Below are 24,519 nucleotides of genomic sequence, written 5' to 3'. Positions count from 1 at the left end.
AAAACAATATTTCTACTCAATTTATTCAAGCAAAAAAAAATTAGTATATGATTTATTTATAATTAATAGATAATTTTTTAAAGAAAATAAATTAAATATAATGAAAAATATGGCAAATATAAATATTTTATCATTTCTTTGATTAACGTAGTATACCACCATTACTGTCACTCAAGGAGTTTTTGTAGCTAGATGAGGACGAGAGGGCAGTGCAGTTTGGTGCGGCTCTGTGGCACCCTTGCAGTTCCGACTTCGAAGTTTTCCGCTGGCGTGTATTATTCTTCATCGTAACGATTGTTGTCGAAAACGTGCTTTGTTATTAATTTTCTGTAACCGTCTCGATACGAAAGACCGCGCGGATGTGTCGTTAGTGTGCACGTGTTCTTTACGTTCGCGCAGTGTTTCGTAAAGAGAAGAGGCCAAGATACATACGTACGCGGAACTGCAGCTGAAAGGGAGGAAAAGAGAAGAAACACAACGAAGAAGAAAAGGAAGAAGTAGAAGATGAGCAAGACGTGCGCCCGCTGCGAGAAAACGGTCTACCCGATCGAGGAGCTCAAGTGCCTCGACAAGGTATATTACATTTCTGCATTTGTTACGAAATTTTGTAAGGTTTTTCTACGTTTTCTCATATTTACATATCAATTATTTCATTATATCTCATAACAATTATTTCAATCGTATGTAATCTGTCATAAAATTTAAATGGGATAAAATTCGTATTTATTTAATTTAGTAGAATAAATTTTAAAACAAATTATGAAATATTGTGTTAACGATGCAAATGAATTCATTTCGTATCGCTCAGGTTTCTCGGACAGATTTATGATTTTTATGCGATACAATTATTTTTCACTTTGGATAACACACTCTTCAAAACAAGATAAGATTTCCGTATAGATAACGTTTTATCTAAAATTTAGATTATAGATTATTGTCTTTAAAAGTTCTTTCTTTGCACCTTGAAAATTTTCTGCTCTTATTTTATTCATATCCCACAAAAATGATCTCTGTAAACGAGTAGCGTGAAACGGTTCGGAATTTTTTGCAACAGATCGTAAGATGTACCGTTCTCGTTTAGTTCCGCTTAGTGAGGCGTGCTCTTCCATTCGGCATAATTGTCTGTGTCGTTCCGTCCATCCACGCTAGCATACAACATATTCTCTGTTCTCTGCTCGATTCGGCCAACATTTTTCCATCGAAGACGCCGTATTTCTTCATAATACATTTATGTTTCATATGTAGTATATTTTCATCGAATTCATTCTTAACTTAGGTTTTCTTATTCGAATTAATAATTAATCTAGATAAATGTAATTGTTTTCTAAAAAATATAAAACTTATATAAAGTTAATTCTTAACGAATAATTCATTTTTGTATGTATATGTATATGAAGATGAAATGTGTTTCGGGATTATTTAATCAATATTATTGTTATATATAACCAAAATTATTCGTAACAAAGCAATATCGTCAAAATTATTTCAATGAAACTATTCAAGATAACGCATACGATATGTTTTAGAAAATTACAAGTTCATTCCTATCGATATTAATCTTGTGTGAAAGATCGATAAATATATTTAATTTTATTATATGTGTTTATTACATTAGCATTTTATTTATTTATTTAAATTGAATTTATAAAATAATTGAAAATATCACGACTTCCCGCCGCTTAATCATATCCAATAGGATTATAGACGTAGAAATACGTAGCAGTTATGATTTATTTAACAAACGCGAGTCCGTGTTAACGAGTCTTAAATTGCGTGGGCGGCATTTAGCACCGGAAAACGAACCATAGGCCGGCAGAAAAGGCTCGACCTCCTAAATTTGGACGCATGAGATGCGCGATCTCTCCACGTTGGTTTTCTAAATTTTCTTTTCACATCCTTCTCTCCTCTAAGTTCATATATTTTTAGCACTTTCTGTGGGTCACGGTTAAATCTTCATCTATTAACTTTTCTAAACGATGAATGTGAATTTAAATAAGCTTGTCACGCTTTAATCTCATCAAAATTAGAACTAAAAATTATTTAGAGTGTTGAAAATGTAGAATTAATTTTATTAATTTATCAATATTTAATCATTTTTAAGAATACAAAATATCAAAATTTTGTCTATGTCAAAATGTCTAATATTGATTTTGATAAATATATATATATAAGAAACAATATGAATTCTATAATTTTTTTCTTTTTATGCGTTTTATCATTTTGGAATAGAATTCCAAAAGTTTTTTTTTTATACGTCAAAAATCGTTGAGATCGCAGAAGACATACTACCTTAACCTTCAACCTGTAGAATAAGAGCAGTAGAAAGAATAATCTCGTTCAAATCTGAACGAACGAAGGCAAACTACTAGAATTGGATCTACCCGCGAATAATTATTTCTTTGTAAGATTATAGTCCGTTACCGCGCTCGCCGATTTTTCCTCTCTCCGTGTGCGCGTGCGCATATCTCGCCTTCTCGTTATTCGCAGTCTGCTCGCTCTTGTGAATGGCGTGTATAGAAACACTTTCCTCTCTCTTTTTCATCTCCCTTTCTCGTTCTCTCACGCTCTCCTGTTTCATCTCTCCTTCTTCATCTTTATCCGGTGTTCTCCATCCGTAAAGAAACCTCAAGTACGGAGGACAACGTGCACGGATCAAAGCGAGCAGCGAGAACGTTGCGCAGTCGACGGGGACGAATTAAAGCGCACGAAGGACAATTAACGTGTACCGCGTTCCTCTAATCCGGAGAAATTTTAAATTACGCGATTGTCTAGACAAGCGGTACTTATTTTTTTTTCTTTCGTAACACGACAGCGAAATATTTAAGTATAACGTTAAAATAACGACAAAGCAATTTTATTGTTGAAAGATTGAATTTCGACATTTTTTATTCGTAATTTAAATATTAGCGGAATATAATAGAAATATTACATTGCAAAAATATATCTGATGCGAAACAAAAGAATACACGAAATATTAATATTGGCACTTTAATATTGAAAATTCAAACTGGCGAAGTGTTAGAATGATCATGTTCATATCGAATATTTTCAGATCGCGATCGTTCTTTATTCGGTGGGTACATTATGTTTTTTTTTTTTTTTTTTTTTTTTTCCGTTGGAACTGATACTTTCACTGGACTTGAAGCGCGTTCACAGTGTTTGTTCTATTTTTGCGCGTTCGATCGTACCGGTAGAGCTACAGTGCAGCACCGGATTCGAATAGTGTCTTGTTTCAATTTACACAACCCGCATGTGCGTACGACCAGACGTACGCATCCTGGTGTAGAAGCAATTAATCCATGTCCCATTAACCGGAGAGGAATTGCTTTTTCCAACACTCTCCATTATCGAGCCTCCTCTGTTTTCTTTCTCTCTCTCTTTTTCTTTCTTTAAACAGGCAGAAAAATCGAAAAGATATTGATCTTGATTTTAATCTTTTTAATTTAAGTAAGAATAAAAATTTTTCAAATTTTTTTAGAACGATAATTCGAGCTAAAAATATCGAACGATTAGATATATAAAAAATGAAAAATGTCGATCCATTGTTTGCATTAACGTGCTATATGATCCCAAGAAATAACGTAGTTCGGTGAAATTGTAATCGAATTCCAAGCTGAGGCTACTCGTTGCGTGGGCCTGGCACACGATTGCAACAGGTGGGAGTCATTCCCAACCTGTTGCGCCTACACTGTTTCAAAAATACGTTGAACCGTACAGAGCGAACATTTGCGCTCCAATCAAGAATTGAATAATTTTTATATTGTCAGAATGAAGAATTTCTTTTCGAATATTTTGCGCCTCTTATATAAAACTTATGAAAAATAACTTTGTAATATAAATAACATTACAAAATATTATTAAGGATTAAACTTTATTCATATCAAATTTTAGAAGAATTTATTTCTATTCAATAATTGCGTTGGATGAGATAGTAAAACGATCTGAAGCAACGTTATGAGAGTCACTATGTGAATTTTAGAAGAATAAGCCTTTTACTTTCCTGCATCCCGAGTTCCAGCCGTTAGAAATTTCTGTTATGCCAACGATGCGACACGGCATCCGGTTGTTTCCCACTGCCTGTTGCGAAAACACGAATAATTATTCTATGAGCGCGAGTAACATCTACTAGACACCTTTTACCAGGAAAAAAATTCTCTCTTCGTTGCATTTCAATTCGCGACAAGTTTGTAACGTACTAATTTAACACCACAAACCTACTTACATCTTTCTAGACGTTCGTATAAAACAACAAATGATTTCTTGCTTACAGAAAACAAGGGAAAAAAAATATCCTTAATAAAATTTCCAATATCCTTACCACGTAAGGAACGAAACGAATCAAGCATGAAAATTGCAAGAATTCAAATTATCTCGATATTTATTTTTCGTTGACAAATATTTGACAAAATTTTTTCAAACTACTACTTGTTGCAACATATTATTTCTCGATACGAACATTCCACACTGGCTATCACATATATCTTACAGAAGAGCGGACCTCACACCCGGAACACAACCACGACCTGTCCTTTCCCATTCACGACCAAACCGAACAATCGACCATTCACTAAACAAACCTCTATCCATCTCTCTACCTCAAAACTCACCTTCGTCCCCCGAAACTCATCCCACGATGAATTTCACCGGTAATAGCGCACAATTTCTCCATTTGGTACGCCGAGCATCGGGATAACGCTCTCGTGCTATCGTCGAATAACGTGAAACGTTTGATATTTAACGGGTCGCACAAAGGTTAGCCAGGATCATTTGGCTGTCATTGTCCCCGCGCGCACTTTCACTTTCGACGCGAAGCGACTCGATTCGGCCGCGATACGATTCCCGATTTCTATCCGGCCGATCTAATTTCGCACGGCGCGCTTTCTTACCAACCGAGGAAAACGTTGCTCCTTATACGGCTTTAACTATGCCAGGTTATTCAACGCTCACGATTACACGACCGACCGATTCTTACCATCCTCCGTTTCTTTGTTCCTTGTAATTGTGTAACGTAGCATTGTCGATTGTACGAAAGGGAAAATTCTTGGAATTGCAAGAATGCGAACGTCGTTCGATTCATTGATCCATGATATCGATTTTGATAGAAGATGGATAAACGTATGATAGAAATCGCTTTCGGAATATTGCAAAAGTTTTATAAATGTTGTTTTCGAAAAAATAATTTTGGTAGAATTTGTGATATATATATATGATTGAAAATCGATTTTTGGGACTGGATGCAAATTGTAGCGTTAAAAAATCCTAAAAAATGCCATCCATCCTTTGTTTCTGAACGATTTAAAATTGAAAAATTTAAAGATCATACAGATTGATTAACGCGATCAAATTCAATGTGAAACGTTCTAGAGCTCCATGACCATATTTGATCTTGGACAAGGTTTACGGCAATCGCGAGTATAAAATATCTTGCGAAACAAGGGGACGGCTGTTGCACGAGCGAAAAACATTCCAAAAACGAGTGAAAGTGCAACGTTCTGTCGGATTTTATCGTGCCGTTTGCAAATATTGGCTGCATTAATCCGGATGCAAACATCGTAATTGAGTAATCGAGTTGAATCGCTGCCTCGTGAGATTGTCCCGGGTATGCGCAATCACGACTCGTCGGAAAATTTCGTTATCCACACGGGAACAAAATGGAACTATGTTTTGATAGGGTTTTCAATCAACATTGATATCGTTGTTTCTACCGTTTCAACCAAATATTTACCCATTCGGAAAGCAATTAGATTATCGCTTTGGTTTATCTATTTTTTCTTTTTATCAACTCGCTTATTCATTCATTTTTCATTGAAGCTTAATAAAAACCTATCGTAACGAGAATGTTAGATTATATCGAAATTAATTTCAATTCATAGATAAAAGTATAATAATTAACGTATAAATAAAAATTTGTAATTCGAAACTTCAAATGTAAGACAATCGAAATGTCTCAACAAAGTCATCAATATCCATCGATTTTCGATAAATCGTAAAACGCGATCGTGATCGAAGAAAAGGATTTTTCCTGGACAACGAAGAAACTAACTGTTCACCGATCGATTCGAAAGCGGGACCATGGCCAATTACCGCTAATCGCGATTAACTAATTGCAACTAAATTGAACGTACGAGATACACGGTACGCGTCACGTGCTCCATAAAGTTCGACGTGTTGTGGCACGATTGAGAGCGGCTACAGCGTTTGTTTCGTGGCGCGGATTAACATTTGCCGCACGATACAAATAAGGTACCGTTGTGTTCGTTTGACGATGCATTCCACCGTCGGCTCACGGAACGACACTGACGACCTGCATCGTCTAGAAATTGAGACGTGACGAGATTGCGCGCTGTTTTTACATTTTTGCATCCTTCCACCGCTCTTTCTTTTTTTTTTTTTTTTTTTTTTTTTTTTTCGTTTTTCATTATATGAACACTTCTCATTATTATGGATGAATAATAATCGTGTATTTTTACGTCTGTAAATAAATTCGATCGACGCTACTTGATTAGAAACCAGGAAAGATCGTTTTACGCGTTAATTACCGTAATGATTATTTTCGAAAGGTTCATCAATTTTGCTTCGCCATTTTACGACGTTTTGCAAATAATTGCACAAGTGTTGGGTGAAACTGGCTCGTAAAAGAAATAGATGGGAATTACTCTTTTTTTACGGTGATTACAAAATAGCTAATAAAGGATAAAAATTTTCTTTTTGAAAGATTTCATTTTGATTGTATCAATTTAGATACGTTTTATATGTATTGTTTACTTTTAATTTCATCTCTCTCTCTCTCTCTCTCTCTCTCTCTCTCTCTCTGTCTGCCAAACATAGCGAAATCCAAATCAATTCGAACATAAAAAAAATTTCACTTCGCGCGATTATTAATCATTTATCTATTCCATTCGCAAAATAAACAGATCGTATGAAATGATCGTGTTAAAAGTTATTTCAATTACTTGTTTACTTAATTCGAGAAAGTTTCGAATCGAATAGTTGATCGTGTGTCGGGCAACGATACTCGAGGAGAATAAAGAAAGAGCGTTCCACAAGAGACAAGGCGGTTCGCGAGGAATAATTATAACCCTTTGTTGACCGCGATCAAAGTTGACTCACATGCTCGTGAGTCATTTCTCTCTTTCCGGGTGTAGGCCTTCCCGCGATGCCCGTTCCACACCGAGATCCACGACCTTATTCGACATCTGACATCACCAGTAGCCTTGCCAATTATCGACCAGCAACTATCGCGGCCTTCGGTTATCTCTGGGTCAGCTGTAAGAAACGTTCGATCGATCGATATCTGCAAAATTCAATTCTAATTCGATAGCGCCGAATTCGAGAATAAATCTCTTCGATTTCTTTTTCTTTCTCTTTTCTTTTTTTCTAAATTGTTCTCTTCGAATCGATCGCATCCTCGAGAAGGAGAAGGATAATTATTATCTTTCAATTTTTCCACTCGGATAATCGACGATCTTATCGAATCGCATCAAAGGATCGTACATCTCACGCTTTTGTCTATCCATTAGAAAATGAATAGTTGGGTCAGAGTGCACGGTTGTGTTGTCGGCACGTGATAAATCTTCACGTCCGAAAGACAATGTTGGGAGGCTGCGTATATACGCTATCCTTAGACGCTACCGATGAGTAACAATGAAACAAAGGCATTGCCACGATTAAAGGCCTTTTGTTTCCCGGGGAAATCGCGATTTAATGTTTCTTTCCTGGGCGTGGGTGAAATACGCAAACGAGACAACGCTTCGACAAAAGTGTACAAAAATCTTTTTTCTGGAAGAATCGTATCGTTTCGATAATATATATATATAAAAAATGCTATAATTCCAATATGTAATTGTTCCAGATATGGCACAAACAGTGCTTCAAATGTCAGGGCTGCGGCATGATCCTGAACATGCGGACGTACAAGGGTTTCAACAAACAGCCATACTGCGAGGCGTAAGTAGAATCGTTTTATCTCTTGACACTGTGATCTCCTATACTTTGTAAATAGATTAACGACTTGTTTATTCAATCCCTCTTATCTAATTAATCTTCCTCCGAAAGCCTCCTTAGATACCAAATATAAAACTGGCTTAAAATTAAAACTAAAAAAAAAAGAAAAAGAAAAGAAAACTTTTCTACAATTTCAATTCTATGAATCATCTCTTCACACAATTCAATAATCCTATTTAATGATTCGATATCGTTAAGATTCTTATTGCAGTTCTTATTTATTGCAATAATTGCGACGTACCCTTCTTCGCGTTGATTTGATTGATGCGTGTATTTTTTTTTTTTTTTTGATTTTTTTGATAGATATCGATATAGAAGGGATATAACGATATCATAGAAAATTAATCAAAAGAAAAAAAAATATATATTTTACACTTTATCAATGTCGAATCTTTACTCAATGTCGCATTATGTGCACGATTCTGAATACGAGAATGACTGGATCCAATCTGTGTCACCGTCTAAATCGATTGATTTAATTTACAATCTCGTTATATCGCTTCCATTTGACTTAAAAATATATATATATACATATATTAAATTAGTTCAGTTTGCCAATTACGTGATCAAATTTTTTCCAACGATATTAATTACGTATAGAAACGTGTGTCTATCGACTCGTATCTAGTCGCGATATCAAAACGCAATTCACTTTTATCCGCGCCAAGTCATGGATCACGCGCAACATCTTCGCCGATTGCAACAAACAATGAATACGTGAAACGCGTGTTTAGAGGCGCGTGATTGGCTGGCGAGGTTCGCCGAGGGAACGGCCGTTTTAAACGCGGCGAAAGCGAGCGGTCCTGCGGCCGGGATAACCTGCCTTCGTGCCTTTCGAACGGATCCTCCTTTTATCGTCGCTCCTTTCAGCTGGCCGCGTCCTTGCCGCGTCCAACGCCGCCATTACGCTTCGGCTAACGCTCACAGTTCCTAATAAAAATCCGAGTGAAAGGATCCGAAAGTGTATCGCGGAGCTGCCGAACCGGGCTACCCTCGGATCTCTGTCCCCTTCCCTCCCCCTCCTTCCTGCTCCGTTCTCTGACTCGGCGATAAGGATCACTCGTCCAATCGCTTGTTCGACAATTTTTAAATACGAAAAACGAATGTGAAATATTTCGAAATTTTATTCGATCCGAAACTTGGAATTTTGAAGTGAAATTTGAAAGGAAATTTGCGATATTGAAATATATGTAATATGTTGTCGTGGTTGGAAGAATGGAATTGGAAAATTGTTTGACATTCGCGGATACGTTTGTTCCTTTCTTCTTTCTCTGTTTTATCTTCTGATCACGATAACGCAAGATCTGTCTTCGCTAACACGAAGTACGCACGCGTGATTAAAGTGAAAATAGCGTGGAAGGTAATACGGTTTGATAACACGTTGATATCGTTGAACGGAATATTAATAAGCACAATACGATTTTATTTTATTTATTGATCAACGAGTCATCTTATCGCGATACGTAACAAGGTACTTATTCAGAGAATGTAGTTATCAATTTGATCGTTTTCAACTGTGAATATAATAATTACACGAGTCTTTTTTTTTTTTTTACATAATTATCATCATCATGATTTAATTAATGTGACGCGATATGTAATATCGTATGTCCATTTGAATCTATTTTTAAACCGATTCAAACGAATTTCAAACGATAAATATACGACACGCAAGTTCGATATACAGATTCCTTTCTTTATACGAAGTTTGATTGTAAATATATCGTGTAACAATCAATATATAAATCAGTTAATTCTCGTCGGTTGACGCATCGAAATTGATTTCGAGTCCCATTCAATTTCGCGTCGCTGACGTAGATCAATTGAACGACGAACTACACGTTTCAGGGGAAGGCCGAGGAAAGAGCGTGCAAGATTTAACGCTTTTTCGCTGATAGCTTCTCCACATCTCCCTTCATATATCCAAAATAAATCTTATTTTTCGATTCGACGTTTAATCCATTCAGGATCAGGCTTAATAAATTATCCCATAGAGCTAACCGCTTACTCATAGACGCAAATAAAGTAATTTACATAATGCGTTCTCGGCGAAAAAATGTATATTTTTTTTGCGACAACAGATGTGTAGTTTGGAGCTAATAATGTCGAAAATAATTGAAGTTTCAATTCAAGAAATATTGTTCGTTAAAATTACAAATAAAATTTTCACGATTTAACGATTTAAATTTCGAAACGTTATCTTTTTAAATAAAACTAAAATTTGGAAGTTTAATTTCGTGTTAATCTTTTAATACGTTTTATCGCACGTGTGTGATTAGATTAACCGACCATTAATCGGACAAAATTATGGAATATTTTTCAAATTGAAAAATATTCCAAAACCCGATCCATATAAGGAAGGATCGGTTCTCGACGGCTTAATTCACGATCGAGAACCGTCGATTTATCGCAGCTCGCAAATCGGTATGCGCTTTACCGTAAAGTTGTCCGAGCGGTGACTCGCGGAGTATTCCGAGTGAGCATCTGCGATGACGAAATCCTTCGGAGCGTGTTTCGAATCTGCGTTTTTCCGCCGTTTTGCGTCTTTTCAACCGCGTTATTCGCCGCGTAACGGCGTGCAATTTCCTCGAATACGAGATCCGTTTTGTTGCCACGAGGAAGTAACCCAACCCAAGAGAATTCAAGTGCAACATCCACATCCACGTGGCATTTCGAATTTCTTAATCGAAACAAAATTTCTCCCTTATCGGCTGTCTCTGTCTCGTTGATTTTTATATAATAAATCCTTATACTCGAAAACTTCGAGAGAAACTCGGTGGATAATAATTTCGATGCCCATTGCATGCTTCGAATACGTGTATATAATATTTCACGTTGCCACGTCTCTTCCCTTCGTGGACTCGATTCTCTCGAATAGGAAGAAAGCAACGGTTGCGCCTTCGAAACGAAGTTCTCAATTATCACGTACATCTGCTTCCACCGCCAATTTTCTTCATCCTCGTCAAAATCGTTATTGCATCGTTTCTATTTTCGGGATCATCTCTCCCCGTGATAATTCGCGTATCGCGTGCGTTTTCGTCCGTTTTTCGTTCCATTCGGCATCGCGCATGCGAACGAAAGCGGGAACGAAAGCGTGTTGCGATAATAACCGCGGGGGGGATCGAACGGTTCACGAGACAGCATCGCGCTTCTCGCGACAGGAATGTGACACGGTGCATGTGTCGGGCAATGCGTGTCGAATCAGACGATGGACTGAATAAGCAAAGCAGAACACGTGTGAGTCGTGAGATTCATTCATTCGTCTGGTATCCCCCCCGACCTTCCCCGCCCACCCCTCGCCTTCATTTCCCTTGCTCTTTATCTTCCCCCTTTCTCGCGTCTGTCCACCGTTCATTTAATTTTTATGAGCCCGTATATATGAGCATCGGAGCAACGTACTTACGTCGTCTGCCAGGACTGACCTCCTTTGGATCGACAGACAAGAGAATATTTTTTTCTTTTTTTTCTTTTTTTTTTAATTTTGAACATTCACGATCTCTATAGAAATAAATCTTCATAACATATATATATATATGAGGGGGAAAAAATAATTTAACATCAATTATCTTTATCTATCGTATGCTTATAGATTTTTCGATGTCAACGATATCTTTTATCGAGCTTTCGACTCGAATCGATATAAATAAAATTTATATCATATTTAAGGCTTTCTATGTAAATTATTTGCTCGATGTAAAAAATATCCATTCTCGTAACTTCGTTACGAAAGTTTGATCGAAACGTGCCGATTTCCTGCCCCGGGCAGATGTTTCCCACAGAGCCAGACAGAGCGCGCGAAAACAATTTGAATTAAACGGTTCCCTCGGTGGTTGTATCGCCGCTTATATAAATATGCGCGCGCCAACACTTGTTCCGGATTCTGTCGCCGAGCGACGCGCTCAGAATTAAATACTCCCTCGGCAAAAGGTAACACGTGTTCCTGCTTTTGTTGTTCCACCGACGTGTTCCACCGTCCCCCTGCACCTCTCCTCCTCGTCCGTCCAGTAATTCATTTTACCGATCACCGCTCTTCCTCTTCTCTTTCCTTATTTCTTCCGCCCTTCGTTTCGGTTATCACTCGGTTAATTGATACCCCGCGATACCCACGCTTAGTTATTACTCGCTCGTTGCGCGATTCCTGCGCTCTCCTCGGCCGCTTTAATTAAAACGTTTCAGCGGCCGATCGTGATGGCGATACTCGATAGGGACGCGTGCGGAAATCGTATGAAAACGAAGAACAGTTTCCCCGAGGATGAAAGCATCGAGTAAATTGCAAATTGAGATTATAATTAAGTCGGAATTAATAACCTTTGGAATTTGATATTCTTAGAATATTCTTTGTTGGAAGTCATTGTTTCGCTCGAATCGTCGTCATGCGAATTTTTAAGGGTTAACGTAAACCTTACGGAAGCAGAAAAGCGATGCGATTTTTCGTAGTGATAGTGATTCCGATGTAATCTCATTTCCTTTCTTCTTTTATTTTTCATTTTTTTTTTTTTTTTTAATATTTAATACGGAATTTTCACTTCCATTCGGAATAAATATCTTTTTTACTTGCTTCGATCTTTCCTCGTGATTGGAGAACCGATTGGATCGAGAGCGATGCTTCCACGCTTCATCAGTGGAAATTCGCTTCCTTCCTTCCTCGCGATCCCCCCTCCATCCCGAATGGCCGTGTATTCGCCGAATTTCAAACTCGTCCCGGAGAAATGATGTCATCCTCATCGTCATCGGTACACCACGAGTGACTCACTTCCCTTTCGCCACGTTCTTCTTTATTTAGAGAAGTCGCGGGCTCTGCGGTTCACCTCAGACCAACTTTGCACTCTCGTCATGATCGTCGGTCCTTTCTCTAATTGCCGATCATTAGTCCGAGTGTATAGAGTTCTCCGGTTTCTCCGATTCCGCCAATTCCCACGTGAATTATTCTAAACGACGAGAATCCTAAATTCGTATTTTATTCGTATTCGCGAAGCGAGATAGCGAGATTCGAATTTTTTTCAGATTAATCAATTATTCCTTTCGCTTTCGTCCGCTTTGACAACGCGACGTAATTTTAAGTTTGCGAGAGAGACAGAAAAATGTCACGGTAGCGTAAAACGAGTAACCGGGAGCTAGGAATAGAATATGAAGAAGAAGGTGGAAACTCGAGAACCGTAAAACAATTGTCGCTACACGTTTACATACGCGTGATATATTTATGCTTGTAAATTATGCTCATTATGCTGGTGGTCGTGTGCCTGAACCGTTTCATTATTTATTCGTTTTTTGTTAAAATTGTTTTTAAATGTATAAATTATTCATATAGTTATACACTCGAAGTATTTAAATTATCGAGTCGATTTTAAATTTTTTACATGTACGTGTTTTATTTTCCAATTTCAAACGTTTAGCTTGGATTCGCGAATATATTACTCTCGACGCGTTATCAGTTATATAAAATAAGAATGCGATAAGAAATCTATATTATTTTTGCTATCATCGTATCGAGATAAAAATATCGTGTCTGTCGAAACGTAGAAATATTTCAAGGTTTTATTCTTTTTTCATCTTTACAGGAAACAGTTCTTCAATTTTATCTCGAAGTTTTTGTAAATAATTTTAATCCTTGCCTCGTAATATCACTCGTTGCAATTACAGTTTTCTATTTATAACAAGACATAATTTAAACTCTAATTACGATTTCAATTCTACATTTCGAAGATTAAATAGATTTCACATTAACGAGAGAAATTTTGTTTATAACCTCAAAAGTTTTTATTTTCGTACTTTCTACGATAAAGCGTAGAAACTTTCGAGATATTCGCGTGAGAAAATATCGACGAAGGAAAACGGGCGGAAGCGTCGTTAATTCGCGTGGTCTCGACTCGAAGTAATTTAACAGCTAGCAGTAAAAGGGGTGGTCAGCGTAGCGTGACCCGACTGCATAGCCACGGTGAACCGACCTTGTCCCACAATGCATCTCCGAACCTCACCATACCTATCTTAACCCGTGTGTAATTTTACAACCCTGTGTCGCGCATGCGTCGAATTTTCTTCACGCGTTACACATGCGCCTTGAGAATTATGCAAAGAAACGATATTGTTTCTTTAACATTTATGCTGTCTGATTAATATTTTTAAATATCTTTGAGTCTTTCCTTTCGAATTGGGAACGCATATTTCTTCTTTTATTTATTATCGCTTATGATAAATATTCTTTCGAATTCTAACGAGAAGCGAGGAACGGTGGTGAATGGAAATGCAATAGCATTCGATTAATAGGAATATTGCAGTGTGTAAAGATCAAAAGAATCATTGGAGATGCTGGATCGATTAATACTAGGATAAATTGAAATGGAAACTCTATTTTGTAAAAAGAGAATAATTTTTTGAAAATATTTATCTCTAAATTTCAATGTATCTATGGATAATGTACGTCCATTTTTAATTATTACAATTCTATAGAAAATTATTAAGAATTTTCTTATATTCACGTTGATTAAGAAACCGTTCCACTTATAATTTCTCAAGAATTTCCTTCGTCTAGGAAAATATATCGTTTTAACTATATTAATCATCTCCCTCGTTACGTTAATTACTTCCTAGTGTCGTGTTGCATACGCAGCTTTCCTCTCTTCATCAATTAACTTCTTTCAAATGCTCATCTTCTACATTTTTCCTTCTACATTGCATTTTCTAAAGGATCATTTAAAAATTCATAACAAAACTATTAATCCGGCAGATTTCTTAAGCGAATATCAATTTTCCTATCGAATCTAGTTTTTGAGAAAAGTACACCAATTCTTCCACCGAATTCCTTTCGATCGATCGAGGTTCTCGATGAGTCGTGAGACGTTTCAATTCGTTGATCGTGGCACGCTGTCGATATCTTTACGAGAGAGGACAAGCCGAAGAGAAAAAGCGGGAATCTCGTTTCGGCCTTCGTTGGAATTCGAGTAATGCGGTCGAAGTAAGGTTTCGTTCTCTGCGCCAGCATCGGGAGCCGGCACTACTTCCGAAGCCATTCTCGCGATTCCTGCCCATGCTTACTGAATCCAATAAGACTAGTCTCGGAAAATTTCTCCGGTTAGACGTCATTGGAAAAAGGAGGAGACCTTGTGGTTCTTTAGCCGATACTATATACTTATCCGTTTCCAACCACGATTACCCGCAGTCACACGATTCTTTCGTCGCCTGTTGCCCTTATTATTCCTTTACGCATCTTCTTAATCACATTTTTTCACAAAGTTTATCGATTTATTCAATAAAATTCTAGATTTTTAAGATTTTTAAACAAAAATTCTTCTTCCACAAATTTATAGAAGGATCTTTAGGTTTTAAAATTCAATAAAATTCTAACAAGATTTTTAAACATAAATTCTTCTTTTACAAATTTATAGAAGGATCTCTAAGTTCTAAAATTCAATAAAATTCTAACAAGATTTTTAAACAAAACTTCTTCTAGATTCTAAAATTCAATAAAATTCTAGCAAGATTTTTAAACAAAAATTCTTCTTAATTTATAGAAGGATCTCTAGGTTCTAAAATTCAATAAAATTCTAGCAATATTTTTAAACAAAAATTCTTCATCTACAAATTTATAGAAGGATCTCTAGATTCTAAAATCTTTATTTATCTTTTTAATCAATTTCACCCGTTCGTAAACTCGACACAACGAAGGATTAAATCTCACACCGCTAAACACACGTTCATTCTAAACTGTACCACGACATAGATATTCATCAATAAATCCAAAACAACTTTTTCAATCGTTTCCAAAGTGGCGCCTCGATACGCAGAGGCGCGAAAAGGTGCGAGTCGTACGTAACGCGTGCGCAATCGAGATTTGTGTCACGAGGGCCGTTTTCCATGTAAGGCACCTATAACGTTGTCCACCCTGGTAATTGTGCCAGCCAAGCAAGTTACGTAACACGCCGTTGTGCCATGCACGAATAATAGGTGCTCTCGTACCTGGCCTTTTGTCGCACAAGCCTCGCACAACCGTTCTACATTGCGCGCCTCTAGGATATTTCCTGTCGTCTTGACGATCTCCCTATGTTGTCCGTATCTGCATATGAAATTGCCATTCTGTTGCCATTCCTCGGGATGCAACTCTGACACTTGATTGCAACACCCGTGACATTTACTGATCGAACGGTGTACATCCAGCTATTTGGTACCTTGCTTTTTCTCTTCCCAGGAATTTTCTGTTTTTTACATTTAATCATCGTGATTTTCCAATGACATTTCCCCAGTGATTTTCCAGTTTTATTATCGAATTTTTTTTTTTAAATTCTTCTCGGACAATATCTTTTCTCGTCTCAAATTTCGTTGAAATTTCTCTCTCTCTCTCTCTCGATAGAAGTAGAAGATTAGAAATAAAGTTTTTCTTCTTTCTTTTCTTTCGTTGAACTCGAACTGCCGGATGTTTAACGAAGTTTATAGATGAAAGGGTTCAGGATTTGTTATTCGATTACGTTTTAATTAAATCGGGTTAAGAGTTTTTCGTTTAAATTACATAGTTTTTCTACGTTTAATTGGTTGCTCAATCAGTTCGCCGAGATCGCAATCGTTTCTATATTTTTCGCAACGCGGGAAACGGAACTTTGAATTGGTATCCGTGAAATGTGGCAAAATGATTGAAACCGAGCGTGTAAACGAGTTTACCTTAACGTCGAGGACCGGATGAATGAATCGTAATTCGATTAGAAAAATCAACGTTCTCGAAGGCATCGGTGAACCGAGCGCATGATTCATATACACGATATTGAATATAATTTATTCACACGTTCTACAGCAATGAGTAATCGGCTCTCGAGTCATTCGTGGCGTTGTGTCACAGATACACTTGAACTCTCCGTGCATTCTTATACACGGTTCTCCACGCGATGCATATCTGATTAAAAGTAAAATTTATCTGGAATAACTGCTACCCACGGCCAATTTGTCATCGAGCGTGATATTTCAAATTTTCTTTCCAACAAAAAAAAAAAAAAAAAAAAAAAAAAAAGACTCGTAACAAAAATGACGTTTATATCTCAATTTCAATTTTGCTGCTACATCAAAGGTGACGCCCATGTAGAGTAATAAGCGATAGCGTATCGTGAATATTATTTATCAAAGGACGAAAGAAAAATTGTTTTAAAAAATTTAAAAAAAAAAATTGAAGAAAGAATTATCGAAGGATCGAAAATTATACCTTCCTTCTTCTATTATTAGATTGGATATGGATTTTTCTATCCTTCTCTTAGTTATAAAGTACAGCCTCTTTTTTGTAATTATGCACGTTAGTATCTGCCCACGATAGAATTACGTTTCGCGTGTTAACAAGAGCTTCTCCTGATTACAAACTGTTTACAAAACGCGATAGCACGACACGTGATTTATAGAATCGCATTGCACACCTAGCGCAAGTGCCGATGCAGATATCTTCACTTTAGGCTAGATACAACCCGTCTTCGAGACGAGTGATATCATTGCAGTTGCATATTTTGCGTTTAATTTATCGATCATCGAAGCAGTTAAATGAGATACGAAACGATGATCGAAGGATTCGAAGAATTCTCAAGGTTTTTACGATTTATTGCCAGAACGAACTTTGTACTTGGGACAAGTAGCCGTCTTTGAACAATGTCTCGAAGAAATAATTGGTCGAAACGCAGTCAAGGTTTTCTATTATTAATCGTGTTTTTACTCGTGTCTATTTTTTTTTTTTTTTTTTTTTTTTTTTTACGTTTATCATTATCAATCTGACTCATCGATCACGTTCTCGAGTTTGATTTTTTCGACTTTGACTTTTCTCCTCTCGAGTCGATATATCATAAAAGTATCAATCATCGTGTCACTTTAGAGGCGCATAAAAAAATATATACGAAAGCGTATACGTGACGAATGTAGAAGAATGCGAATGGAATTATAAACAGCTCGGAAGAAATCGCTTATCGTGGCCAGATAAATCGCGATCAAAATATCAAACATTGTACGAAAAGTAACGCGATATCCTCTCTTATCGATACCCCCAACACACGACAAATAAGTTACAACGGGAATATTTATTTTACAAATAAATTCTCCTTGATCTAACTACTATCCAAGTCGAGACGCATTTCTATCAAACGCACACACCGGTGATTGGAACGCGTGTCGATCCCAGGTCTCGATACAAACCGCGCCTCGTATCGATTCGATCGAACGACCTGTCTCGCGAAACGTTTCTATCCAAACGAGTCTCGATATCGGTTTATTGTCCCTCTCCTTCCCTCCACCCTCGACCACCACACCACGCCACGGTTAATAATCGCGAGCGACGCTTCTCCTCTCCTTTTCCTCCTCCCACGCTCCTCCACGCTTTTCTTCTCACTTTAATTATAATCAACCGATCCTTCGATTACTCAACAAACTATCGTAAACGATTACGCGAATCGATTCATCGATCACCGAAAAAAAAAAAAAAATAAAGGAATTCCTCCTCGTCTAGATCCACGACTAATTGGGGAGGTTTTTCAGGATCTACGTGGTTGGTGAATATTTTTCAGTATGCATTAATTATTATCCTATTGTTTTCTGTTCGTTTTTCCTTTCCTTCTTTTTTTTTTTCTCTCTTTCTCTTTTTTTCAAACGTATGCGCATTCGATTACACCGTCATCTCACCGTTTCCTCTCTTAATTAATTCGCCGGTCTGGCAACGACCTCGTAATTCCATTCCGCGAGCGTGTCTGATGTAACGTGGTTCTGCCACGATAAGAAGCCTTTTATTTCCTCGTCGTGGGCTTAGGGAACAGCGCGGAAAATCACGATCCGTGATCCGTGACGTCGAAAGTTTTACATTTGCGAAACATCGAGACCTTGTATCGAATTAATTACGTATAATTTTGTTTCTGCTTCGTATCATTCTATTTCGTTCCGCCGCATCATCATCCTGGTTAAATGGCTTTGAATTTGATCGACATTAATTAACGCCTTAACGTGTTGAATTAGGATCGGTTCAGATTAAGTCTAGATGATCGATCGTTGTGTGTGCTTTCCTGCTATTTAATATAATTTATTTATTTTTTTATTATTCTTATTATTATTATTATTATTTCATGGAAGACGGAAGATAAGGAATTCTCTTGAAATTTGAAATCTTATCTCGAACGATAATCGAGAAAAAAATCGACATTCGTAGATTAATCTTTATTTCCTCGATCGTTTCACCGTGGCTAATAATCGGAGAGTGTGCGCGCGCGCGCGCGCGCCTCATACCCTCTTCTCCATGACACCATTATCAACGATGCTTCACAAAGGATGTCCGCGATAAGCGGACAACGTCATCGACCGCTTGTCGTGCACTCGAAACTCTTATTCACTGCGATTTCCATAATTTCTCCGCAAAGGAGACTCATCGACCGAGATATCCAATTTTAATATATCCCAAGAGTCAATGAACTTTTATTGTCATTGGAACATACGTCGCGAGTATCAAGCCCGATAATCGAGTGTCACGAGGATAATGATCGAGCGTTTGCTCTCCCGTTCCAGGCACATACCAAAGGCGAAAGCCACCACAATGGCGGAGACGCCGGAACTGAAACGTATCGCGGAGAACACGAAGATTCAAAGCAACGTGAAATATCACGCCGAATTCGAGAAGGCGAAAGGCAAGTTCACCCAGGTTGCGGATGATCCAGAGACCCTGAGAATCAAGCAGAACAGCAAAATTATCTCCAACGTAGCCTATCACGGTGAACTTCAAAAGAAGGCCATCATGGAGCAGAAAAGGACGATGACTGGTGAAAATGGCGAACAGATCGGTGAGTCGAGGCTTGTCCTTTCCTTTATCCGCGTCCTCTTTGTTCCACCATCGCGTATCTCGTCTTAAGTGTTTGCATTCGCTGAATTTGGTGAATGGAAGCTCTTAAATTGTTTCTAACATCATAATGATTACTAATGCTCGTATTGTTTGTGAAATTATTCGAGGTAAACGTGATAACACGGACGAAAGTTTGAAACTTTGAAACTACGTCGAACCTTCTAACGTATTTACATAATCATTCATAAATATCGAGACATTTATGAAAAAAAAGAAATGAAAATTAAGATAAAAATTTTTCTTCCATCCATCCATATTATTATCATTATATTTTTTTTATCGATAAAGCCAATAAACGTCTCGATATTTACTAACAGATATCGTTCTTGATATAACAACATTTAACAAAAAAAAAAAAAATAATGTTCCACTAATCAATAATTTACTTACGTACTGTCACGAACAACTGTATCCTGTTAATATTTTAAACATTTCCTAAATCAACGCTATCTTTCCCATTTTCCTATATTCAAGTTCGATCGATAGATATCGGTGCTAAATATCCTCATAGACGTAAGAAGTAAAGGCTTTCCTCGAATCTCGCCATTTCCTTGAGAAAACCTCTTAATTCCCCGCGAGAGGACTAGTGATCATGATTAGTTGGCGTTGAAAAGCATTGTCGAAAAGCATACCGGCAGCTTGTATATTGTTGGCTCTAGAGTACGTAGAGTACACGGACGGTACGATCGCGCCTGCATCAGGCGTGAACGCGAATCCACCGACCGCTAGAACTGCGAGCTCGCCGGTGCAAAGGACACCAGGTAGGATCGCCGATTACGATCCCCTTAGCGAGGCAAGACCGAGCCCCTATTCCGCCAGGCAAGCGGCCACCACTGTGATCTATACGAGCGACAAGGGACCAGGTAAGTTCTCCTACGTATTACGGAGTAGATTCCTTCCTATTTTCAATTTTCTTTTCTTCCAATTTAACCATTAGCACTTATCGACGAAATTTTATAGTTTTTCTTTCTTTCTTTCTTTTTTTCTTTCTTTCGATTCATTTAAATTTTAAAACGGTGCGCAGAGCGATCCATTTAGATTTGACCTGACCGAATCTCGTGTACGAAAGTGGTGCAGGAGTGGGGATAAGACTCGTGACACGGTAGTGGGGGGAATGGCCTTGAGCGGTCAAGTGACTTCAGACCAGACTCGATGGATAGTCGTAAATTACGCAATCGAGGAGAAATTAACCGATCGAAATAAATGGATCACCCTGTATCACTCTCCGCTCTATTTCTTTCCGCTATTCTGACAGTGAACCGATACTTAAATGCAATTGGAATATACCCTCCCCTTGTTTCGCGTACCATATGGGTTGGCCATTCGTTGCGCAACCGGCAATAGTTAGTTTCAATAGATCGCCATTTAATTGGATTAGTTGGAACGATAGATAAATACGATTCGGTCACTCCTATTGTAAACGTCAACCATTATCTTTTCGAGGGACGTCACGACGAATTTATGATCGTTCCATCCTGAAAACAAACCCGCTTCTTGAACGTTTAACGCCGAATTGACTATCATATTTTTGTGCCACGTTTGTAATCGAGAAATATGTTGTGGTTAATGGTGACTGGTCAAACGATTTTTAAATTTTTTTTTTTTCCTTTTTAATTGTGCAAGCGTGTGATTTATTTATTTTTATTGTTATGTATAGTATTCACCGATTCCACCGATTCATTCCGAAAAGCTTCCCAATTATTTGTGCACCATGTTATGTATGTTGTACGTGGTTTAAACGTTCATTTGAACATTGTGTTCGACACAATTCACTAACATTGTGGTTTCAAGAAATTATTCTACTCTTCTCTTAACGCTCTTAATTTAAATTTCCTTTTAAGTAAAATCGATGAATCTTTTTAGTAACGAATCCACCTACCAGAAAGATTGGTTCGGTAGCGGATATAGACCCCGTGAACGAATATTACGGATCATTGACGCCAGCAACGAACAACAATCACGTACCACAACATCAACCACCTCCACCACCACCTACCAACGTTGGGGTAAGTTCTATCTCTGATAAAAAATCTAACCAACTTTAATCATCGTTCCTTTTTTATTTTTACTTATTATATTTATTTTATTTTTACTTAATAATAATCCTTCTTCTTCCAGAGAGTGTACAGAGCGATGTACGATTACGAGGCCCAGGATCTCGACGAAGTAAGCTTCTGCGACGGCGATCTGATCGTCAACTGTACGGCCATCGATGAAGGTTGGATGACGGGTCTCGTGCAGCGTACAGGACGACAGGGCATGCTACCAGCGAACTACGTTGAACCGGCGCAGATTTAAACGCCACTTCCTCCTCTTCCCAATCTTCATCGCCTTTGTTTCTAACCAGATCTAACTCGATCGAGGAAACGGTCTGCACGAGGAAGATGACGAGGAAAGGAGAAACCGCGACGAGCTTCGAGAGGAGCACTCGACGACTTCCGGAAAAGGGAGAAACGCCGAGCGAGACTCTTTCCTGTCCGCCGAATTCGCGGCAAACCGAAATTCCTCGCCAGAGGAATCGAGGTGAAATCGAACGATGAAAACGAGCCGATTTCTCGCGACGATACCGCGACGACTATCGTGTATATCTAAAAATAAGTTATGGAATCAAAGATTCTTTGTTACGTCGATCAAAGTGATTCCTTTCGTACGTCGTGTAACATGTTATCCGATAAAAATCGTCGATCTTCCTTCTCGTACGATTTGACGAACGAAAGACTCGATTGAATATTTTTTTTTTTTTTTTTCCTCTCTCGAACGTTGAGAAGACGAAGATGAAATCGTGACGATACAATATGTTCTTTCCGAGTGCCTGCAATCGTTTCGCATTTAAAGTCGATAAATTAGAGGTAATTCCACGTTTGGGACCAAATTTCGATCGCCACTTTTGCGAACTTCACGATAGGTGTTTTTTTTTCCCCTCTCATAATAGCAATTTTATCCGTGATCCAATTTTTTCCACGGCCGACACGGTGTTTCGTGTTCGTCCAACAGTTTTAGCATTTTTTTTTTTTTCGAAATCATTCCGTTGCTGTACGAGGATTCCACGGTAATGATGACTTGATGATTACGCGGTGAAAAAGACTGGAAGACTCGAGGTTCCTCGTTTTTTATGTACTTTATTCGAAACAAGTCGTTGCATGCGTTTTCATTTTTTTTTCTTTTTTTTTTTTTTTTTTTTCTCCCCCTCTTGCTTTTGTAACGGTATACTGTAACACTTTTGTTTTATATCACGTGAACACTTTGCATTTACACGCAGAGATGAACGGTTTTCTTTTTATGTAAAAATGTTCTTCTGGTCTTTGAGATTGTAACAAAGGTTCATCTTCACGCGTCATCGTTTTTATCTTTTTCATTAAAAATGTTGTTCTAACGAATTATATATAAATTGAATATTTATTTACGAAAAGATTAAATGATAGTTGCAATAATATGTTGAAAGACTTACCTTAGACTTGGACATCAAGCCATTCTTGCGTTATTACGTGTTGTGATCCGAGAAGAAACAACGATGTGCCTTATATACGTAGAGGACAATCTTTTTATGAAGTTTTTTATCGCGATTTAGAAAAAATCTAAAGTATGTAAAAAGAAAAAAAAAAAAAGAAGAAAAAGAAGAAAGATATATTTGTAATTGTATACACGATCAATGTTATGTATCATCAAGAGAAACATAGAAAAAAAACTTCACATCGCGAAAGTGAATCTAGTTAGGACTATAAAATGATGAAGAAATATAATGTAATTGTTGATAGGAAAGTTTCGTTACACTTGCCTTGCTCGATCCGATGCGTTTCGAAGGAAAGCAACGATCGTTGGAAACATTTATTACCGTTTCTCTTTGTCCAATTAACGACATTAACCGACATTTACCTGGGATAGTTGTTAAGTTTTATCATGCAAGATATGCCTGTACTAAAAAATGCTTCTTTCTCGGCTTTCTACGATCCTTTCAGTGCTGTATCAATAATTCATTTGAACGTAAAATGATGAGAATATCAATTGGAAACTTCACATTGGTTATCACGTATTAGATACAATGAGAACAATTTTTTAATCTTTAATTTTATTGATTCGTAAGGTAAAGGGGAATAAATTTTAATTCGTCGTAACGAAACGTACATTTTTCAATTGTACATAATGTAACAAAGTATTATATATATTATATATATATATATTTAGCTAGTATATATTAATTGTAAGTTGTTACAAATTTCATTTATATTTACAGAAATGTTGAATGCTGTTTGAGATTGTAACAATTTTATAGGGATCGTCTCAAGAAGACGATTTCCAATTTTTTTAAGCAACTTATCCTTTTAATTAGCATGTACAGTTGAATAAAATGCGTTTCATAATTTCTGCTTAGATTAAGAAGGAGAGATATAATATGAACAACAGTACTGAAAGGATTAAATCGCTTTTTACGAACATTAAATAGCGTCTTGCCGAAATCTAAAACTAAATCGTTCTCCACGATGGTTTCGATTTTACAAATAGCTTTATATCTTCCTGACGTTCGGTTAATGTACAGATAATATAGCGAGAAAATTCGATGTACAGGGTGATTCGTAACATATTGTTATAAACTTAAATAAAATAAGAATTACATATTTCATTTTATTTACTAATAAAACAATTATTTTATATTTGAAACATATTTTAATGCAATAAAATCATAT

The 24,519-nt window shown here is 37.3% G+C and overlaps 1 protein-coding gene across 2 annotated transcripts; it reads left to right on the top strand.

Moving 5' to 3' along the window:
- Positions 1-205: 205 nt before the first annotated feature.
- On the top strand, positions 206-23,427 carry LOC122715976 (LIM and SH3 domain protein Lasp). Of its 2 annotated transcripts, XM_043938622.1 has the most exons (6): positions 206-573; positions 7,853-7,947; positions 19,507-19,778; positions 20,497-20,700; positions 21,701-21,843; positions 21,956-23,427. In XM_043938622.1, the coding sequence occupies exons 1-6, from the start codon at positions 505-507 to the stop codon at positions 22,133-22,135; spliced, it is 963 nt and encodes a 320-aa protein (XP_043794557.1). In that variant the 5' UTR covers positions 206-504; the 3' UTR covers positions 22,136-23,427. The 2 variants fall into 2 exon arrangements, with proteins under 2 accessions (XP_043794557.1, XP_043794558.1); XM_043938623.1 differs by lacking the exon at positions 20,497-20,700.
- Positions 23,428-24,519: the final 1,092 nt, after the last annotated feature.

The sequence above is a fragment of the Apis laboriosa genome, unplaced genomic scaffold (genome assembly GCF_014066325.1).
Source record: "Apis laboriosa isolate Shangri-la unplaced genomic scaffold, ASM1406632v1 scaffold40_cov151, whole genome shotgun sequence".
Taxonomy (NCBI): Eukaryota; Metazoa; Arthropoda; class Insecta; order Hymenoptera; family Apidae; genus Apis; species Apis laboriosa.
Note: the sequence above shows the minus strand (reverse complement) of the source record. Positions and strands in the feature narration are given on the sequence as shown.

Bases quoted from the DNA above. Each gene is read 5' to 3' on its own strand.
- LOC122715976 (XM_043938622.1), top strand. From the start codon at position 505: ATGAGCAAGACGTGCGCCCGCTGCGAGAAAACGGTCTACCCGATCGAG. The intron at 19,779-20,496 runs GTGAGTCGAGGC...TGTTGGCTCTAG, and splicing joins TGAAAATGGCGAACAGATCG to AGTACGTAGAGTACACGGAC. The intron at 21,844-21,955 runs GTAAGTTCTATC...TTCTTCTTCCAG, and splicing joins CACCACCTACCAACGTTGGG to AGAGTGTACAGAGCGATGTA.